This window comes from Vicia villosa, linkage group LG5 (genome assembly GCF_029867415.1).
Source record: "Vicia villosa cultivar HV-30 ecotype Madison, WI linkage group LG5, Vvil1.0, whole genome shotgun sequence".
Lineage (NCBI taxonomy): Eukaryota > Viridiplantae > Streptophyta > Magnoliopsida > Fabales > Fabaceae > Vicia > Vicia villosa.
The window spans coordinates 123,480,687-123,488,284 of record NC_081184.1 but is presented as its reverse complement, the minus strand read 5'-3'; the positions used below and the strand labels follow the sequence as shown (position 1 = coordinate 123,488,284).

The 7,598-nt window shown below is 37.9% G+C and overlaps 1 protein-coding gene across 1 annotated transcript; it reads left to right on the top strand.

Moving 5' to 3' along the window:
- The first annotated feature begins 6,037 nt into the window (after positions 1–6,037).
- Positions 6,038–6,998, top strand: LOC131607207 (uncharacterized). The gene is made up of 5 exons (XM_058879228.1): positions 6,038–6,143; positions 6,230–6,340; positions 6,470–6,551; positions 6,645–6,740; positions 6,826–6,998. Exons 1-5 carry the CDS (start codon positions 6,085–6,087, stop codon positions 6,922–6,924), a joined length of 447 nt encoding a protein of 148 aa, XP_058735211.1. The 5' UTR covers positions 6,038–6,084; the 3' UTR covers positions 6,925–6,998.
- Positions 6,999–7,598: the final 600 nt, after the last annotated feature.

The following is a 7,598-nucleotide window of genomic DNA, read 5'->3' as shown; positions in this document are numbered from 1 at the left end:
GAAAGGGGTATGGGAATTCGTTGAGTTTGCGGTTAAGCACTCCGAAGACCCGCTTCGAATGCCGTGTCCTTGCTTGGGTTGCTGTTATGGGGATAAGGTTGACGGGAAACAGTTGGGATCCCATTTACTACGGTTTGGAATTGATAGAAGTTATACATGTTGGACAATGCATGGTGAGAAAAGTAACGGGAATGCTGGGTCGAGTTGTAATAGGAAGTATGCTTCAAACGACGATTGCACAGACACATACGATTGCGATCGAGTCGAAGAGATTGCAGAAGCGCTTGAAGAAGATCTTGCGGATTGTCCCAAAATGTTTGAGAGGTTGATAAGCGATGCAGAGAAACCGTTGTATGATGGTTGTTCAAAATTCACAAGATTGTCTGCGGTGTTAAAGTTGTACAACTTAAAGGCGGACAATGGATGGTCGGATAAAAGTTTCACAGAGTTATTAGCCCTTATGAAAGATATGCTACCAGAGGATAATGTTCTTCCCAATCGAACGTATGAAGCCAAAAAGATGTTGTCCTCTATTGGCATGAGCTATGATAAGATACATGCATGTCCAAACGATTGCGTTTTGTTTCGAAACGAGTATGCAGCGTTGAATGAGTGTCCTAAATGTGGTGCCCCTCGATATAAGAAAAAGTTGTCTCCTGCTAAAGTCTTATGGTATTTTCCTATAATTCCGAGATTTAGACGCATGTATCGTAGTGAGACCGATTCAAGACACTTGACTTGGCATGCAGATGAAAGAATTATTGATGGAAAGTTGCGACATCCGGCAGACTCACCACAATGGATGAAAGTTGATACTGATTATCCTGAATTTGGAAACGAAGCAAGAAACCTTCGGTTGTCATTGTCTACTGATGGAATGAACCCGCATGGTATTCAAAGTATCTCGCATAGCACATGGCCTGTGATTCTTATGATCTATAACCTACATCCGTGGCTATGTATGAAGCGTAAGTACATGATGTTATCAATGCTAATTTCTGGGCCTAAACAACCAGGGAATGACATAGACGTATACTTGGCACCGTTAATCGAAGATTTAAAGTTTTTGTGGGACAACGGTGTGGAGGTTTACGATGGGTATAGGAAGGAAAGTTTCAACTTGAGGGCGATGTTGTTTGGAACAATTAATGATTTTCCAGCATACGGAAATTTATCCGGGTACAGCAATAAAGGTCAAAAGGCGTGTCCCGTTTGTGAAGATGAAACCGATACGACACGATTGGATCTTTGTCAGAAGAATGTCTTTCTCGGTCATCGTAGATTCTTAAATTCTAATCATCACTACCGTGGGTGGAGAAAAGCATTCAACGGAAAGGCCGAACATGGTACAGCCCCGCCTTTTTTGTCAGGTGATCAAATTTTTGAAAAGGTGAAAGATGTGAGCACTCAGTTTGGCAAGCCTTTTGCACATTCACTTGTCAAGGGTGGGTGGAAGAAGAAGTCCATTTTTTTTGAACTTCCATATTGGAAGTCGTTGTACGTAAGACATTTCCTGGATGTTATGCATATTGAAAAAAATGTATTTGACAGCGTTATAGGTACGTTACTCAATATACCAGGAAAGTCTAAGGATGGCGTTAACATAAGGAATGACATGGTAAACATGGGGATGAGAACTGAATTGAGACCCGTGACGAAAGGAAGACGAACATATCTGCCACCTGCTGTTTACACTCTATCTAGAAAGGAGAAGAAAACATTGTGTAAGTTCCTCAGTGAAGTTAAAGTTCCAGAAGGCTACTCTTCAGATATTAGAAGACTTGTGTCCATGAAAGACCTCAAGTTAAAGAGTTTGAAGACGCATGATTGTCATGTTATAATGGAACATTTTTTACCAATAGGTATACGTTCTATTCTGCCAGAAAAAGTAAGAAGCGCAATAACTAAGCTGTGTTTCTTCTTTAGGTCAATTTGCAGTAAGGTGGTCGATCCCGCGATCTTACCAACATTGCAAAAAGAGATAGTTGTTACTTTATGTGATCTTGAAATGTATTTTCCTCCCTCGTTTTTTGACATAATGGTTCATCTAGTCGTTCATCTTGTGAAAGAGACACAATTGTGCGGACCAGCTTATATGAGATGGATGTACCCTGTTGAACGTTATATGAAAATATTAAAAGGGTACGTGAAAAACAGAAGTCGACCGGAGGGTTGTATTGCCGAACGATACGTTGTTGAAGAAGCGGTTGAGTTTTGTACTGAATATCTGTCAAATGTTCAATCAATTGGACTCCCCAAATCTCATATTGTCGAAAAAAAAGAAGGAAAAAGGTTATTTGGAAATAAAGTTGTGACAGTATCAATGGTCGAACGGGATCAAGCGCACTTGTATGTTCTGCACAATGAGATTGAGGTTGAGCCGTATGTTGAAATGCACAAGGTTGTTCTCCGAGATTTAAATCCAAATAGAAATGAGAACTGGATAGTACGAGAGCACAATCGAAGTTTCATACCGTGGTTTAGGGATCATATTTATTCAAAGTATCGTTCAGATCCTGCTTCAGTAACAGAAAGGTTGAGATGTTTAGCCTATGGTCCAACTGTAATTGTGCTTTCTTATAGCGCATACGCAATTAATGGATACACATTTTATACCAAAGAACAGGATGATAAAAGTACTATGCAAAATAGTGGTGTTACCTTGGTAGCTGAAGCAATGCACATATCAAGTGCGAATGACTTAAATCCGAAATTTGCAAATTTGTCATATTTTGGGGTTATCGAGCGCATTTTGGTGTTTGATTACGCGAAGTTTCAGATTCCTGTATTTGGTTGCAAGTGGGTTGAAAATAATAGTGGCATACGAATGGATAAGTCAGGATTTTTGCAAGTGGATCTCAATAGGGTAGGGTACAAAGATGAGCCTTTCATTTTAGCCTCTCAAGCTAAACAAGTGTTCTATGTCAATGATCCGACAAGTACGAAATGGTCTATAGTGCTTTTATCTAACAAAATAGTAGATGAAAACATTGAAGATCAAGGTGATATTGGTGTTGGCATTGAATCTTGTACAAGAAACGATCATAATGAGAATGAATCTTGTACTAGAAATGATCATAATGAGGGTATTTGGATCAATCCAACCGTCCGCGTTGTTAAGAGACGCGTAGAACACAATCCTACAAAGAAAAGAAAGAGACGTTAGTGATAAAGGTAATAGTATACATATTCCGACTAATTTGTTTTATTCAATTTGTACCGATTGTTTTAATCAATAGTATAGTACTTATTCAATTTTGGTGCATATTCTCGTTTTGTACATAACTTTTGAACCATGTATCCGTTTGTCGACTTCTTTACATGTAACTATACTATTTTGACGATTCCGGAGCTGCTCATGCACTTATATGTTCATTTCGGGACTGTTTTTTTATCGGTTTTGCTTCTGCCCGTAATCAAAAGTCGGGCTTAGGGTCTGAATTTCGGAAAACCGACTTTATTTTTGAGTCCGTGGGGACGTTTTACCATAGCCATGTAAATTTCGTTCAATTCCGACAACTTTATTTTTTGACGCTTATTTTGATTTGTACCGATTTCGTTTCCGATTTACTTGTACATGCATGGTTTGACTTCCATTTTACTTGTATAGATTGTTAGCTTATTAATAGTGTACTAATGTGCTTTAGTTTGTTTGATACAGGTTAAATGGCTCCGGATAGAGATGCTCCACCTGAAAACTCACAAGAAAGAGATGCTCAAGAAAGAGATGCCACGGATACAAATGCTCCACCTGATACTGAAGCAAAAGAAGTTGCACGAGGCATCACTATCATGAAGGGAATCGTTCGACATAGAGACCAAGGATTAGTATACCGATTGGAATGGAATTCTGATAAACAAGCAATTGGTCCTAATTCTGCAAAGTTGACAAGTTATATTGGTACACTTGTTCGTATGCATATTCCGGTCTCCGTAGCTAGATGGAATATGAAAAGCGAAGACTTGGATGCGAAAAAAAAAGCGATTTGGGACGAGCTTCAGGTATATATCATATATGGTTAATTGTTGTTATTATCTTGATGATAAATTGTTTAAATTACTTATACTAACACACTATGAGTATGTTTTTTTGCAGAGGACTTTTGAGATACCAGATGATCGTAGACGCTACATACTTGGTTTGGCCGGCAAAAGATATAGAGGGTGGAAAGCTTTTTTGACAAACACTTATCTTAAGGATAAAGATGGAAACTTTCTTGAAGAGGCACCGGGACGGCCAAAAAAGTATGAGATCTTCATTGGTGAAGAAGATTGGGCTAAGTTTGTAGAGCAAAGAGATGAAGATTTTCGGAAAAGGAGTGCCAAGAATAGTGCGAGAGCATCCAAACCCGCATATCCATACAAAAAAGGGCGTTTGGGATATGCACGCTTGGAGGATAAAATTGTAAGTAAATAGAAATGCGTTTTAATTAATTGTCTAAATGTGTTTTATTTGAAGATTTTATCTTTTGTGTCAATGCATAGTTAGAGGAGACTAAAAGTGAGGAAACCTCACTTCCTGAACATGTGTTGTGGAGGGAAGCTCGTGTGGGCAAGGATCATGCTGTCGATCCCGAAGTTCAGAGAGTTTTTACTGAATGTGTAAGTATAATACTGTGTCTTTAATTAAATCAAATGTTTTTTAATATATAAATGATTTTTTAATGTAAATGAATTACAGGAGACCTTGTCGCAATCGGCATCCACCGGTGAGGGGAGCGTACTTAGTAGAGCACTAGATGCTCCTGAGTATCCCGGTCGGGTGAGGGGTAAGGGTCATGGTGTGACTCCAACCTCTTTTTACAAGAGTCCTAGGAGAAGAAATCCTTCAAATGAAGAAGTGTTGCAAAAGTTAGCGGAATTGCAAGCACAAGTCTCTGAATTGCAAAGAGATAAAGAGGCGTATATGAGAGAAAAGTGCAACACTTCATCGGTGAAAGAAACTAGTGATAAGGCTAGTATCAACTATCAAAGGAAATTTCCCGAGGTAATTATAATTTTTTTTCCTTTTAAATTGTTCTATTTTATTAATGATAATGACTTTATATTTACTATTGGTTTAGGGCATTTCATCTTGCCAACTATACTTATCGGAACCGAGTTATCGACTAGTTGGCAAGGGAAAAGTGCACAACACTTTGGGAGATTTACTTCACCATAGACCGCTCCCGGATGGACACCTGAAAGTATCGGTGGATGTTGTAGTAGATCATGATGCGATGCTACCGGTACCTGACATGGTCTCAGAGACGACATTGCTGCGAGATGCAATAGGATCATTTGTTGCATGGCCCTCGGAGCTCATTACCATTAGTGATGAGGTATATTGAAAACGATTATGAATCATTTAGTTTTCGAATGTCAATTCTAAACCGTTTATTAATTATTTTTTACATTTTAATTTTAGACTGCTCCTATAAAACCCACAGTTAAGGGTAAAGGGATTTTACAGGAGGAGGAGTCCGTTGCATCACTAAAAGAGGTACATTTAAAGTGTTAATAATTAATCTGAATCTAAATCTGCATGATTTTATATTTTACATAACTTATATGATTTTTAGGCATCCGCTCGAGAGTCACAACAAGTGACGCAGCAAGTTCGTACCGTACCACCCACTGGTCCTCCGAAGCCAGCGGGAAAAAAAGGCGGTGCTTTTGTGCCTCGGTACCGGTCGACGCTCGCAACAATGGTTGATATGTCCGATTTGAAGGATGGTGCTTTACGTGAAATCGTTATGGATGAGAGTGTCTTCGGTATTGAATTCAAGTCACTTATTACACTTGATGACTTGGAGGAGATTTTTAAGCATGATCAACTAGGCGTCAATAACATGCACTCATACATTCGGTAATATTCCCTCATCCGATATATTATTTAATTAGCCCCACAATATAATTTATTTACACATTTCAATGAAAATAATCTAATGTTTATTATGTTTTTATTTAAGGTTATTGTATGACAGAGTGTTGCGCGGGACTCCGTTGTCTAACAGATTCCGTTTCGTGTCTTCCACCCACTGCAGCGGAATGGCAATTGATTCGGAACCGGAATCAGTTAGACAGCGCTTAGTAGATAGATTCATGTCCACCGGCAATACAGAATGTCTGCATCTTTGGGCGTATAATACCCGACCAGTAGGGTTAGTTTCTCATTCTTTGTTCATCTAATCTCTGTTTCTTTTGTGTATAGCAAAATTTTCATATAACCTATTGTTTTTATTTATAGAGCACACTGGTTGCTGCTTGCTATCAACCCTATAAGGGAAGTCGTGTATTATCTGAATTCGGTAAATGGTGAATGGACCAATTATCCGGCCATGAAGGACATCGTTGATTTGTAAGTGGGATCGTTCTAAATATATATTCGTGTATATTTATATATATATATATATATATATATATATATATATATTTACTTATTTGTGGGATTGATCTAAACATATGCTTTTATATATTTGTTAATTAGATCAATACAAGTGTTCCGAAGTCAACGGGACGCACAGGTATCCCGAACTAAATCTAGCAACATTACTTGGATCCAAGTGCAGGTACATTATTTTTCACAATGTTGCTTATAATATATTTATGCTACTTGATAAAACAATGCACAACTATGGAATCTTATTTGTTTTTCTATGTAGTGTCCGCAACAGAAAAACAGTTACGATTGCGGATACTTTGTATTGAGGTTTATGAAAGAAATCCTTCAGGCAAATCAATTAGAGATTCCGCTCACGGTATGAATTTATAACTTAAGATAATTTCATATAATTTATTACATTTAACTAAATGTATCATTCATATTTTGTTTTTGTTTTGTAGTACCTTGACGAATTCCGTGCCGCTGGATACCCGAGACTTAAGTTGGAAGAAATAAAAGAGGATTTGTGTCATTTTTATATTAAGCGCTTTTTCATGTAGGATTTGTGTCGAATTGAAGTACTATAATATTATTGATGTTGTAATGATGTATATATATAATTTTGGATATTATAATGGTATTATATTAGTATATATATATATTGTCTTACTGATGGCTGAAATAATATCGTCGAAAATAAATTACAGGTCGAAAATATTACAGGCTGAAAACATATTACAGGTCGAAAATATTACAGGTCGACTGGGAGGATTAAATTACAGGCTGCACATTAAAATACCTCATTTAGCTACTAAAGCGCTTTTTAAAAAAGCGCTCTTAAAGGCCCACATACTAAAGCGCTTCTTTTTAAAAGCGCTGCCAAAGATTACTAAAAAAGCAAAAAAAAAAAAAAAAAAAACATACTAAAGCGCTTTTGTAAAAGCGCTCTTATAGGGGGGGCTATCAGAGCGCTTTTTCTGGAAAAAGCGCTCTTAAAGCCCACCCTATAAGAGCGCTTTTACAAAAGCGCTTTAGTATGTTGCGTTTTTTTTTTTATTTTTTACTCTCACAGGTGGGCCTATCACAGCGCTTTTCTGGAAAAAGCGCACTTAAAGGGGGGCCTACCAGAGCGCTTTTTCCTGAAAAGCGCTCTTAAAGGGGGGCCTACAAGAGCGCTTTTTCCAGAAAAGCGCTCTTATAGGGGGGCCTACCAGAGCGCTTTTAAAAGCGCTTT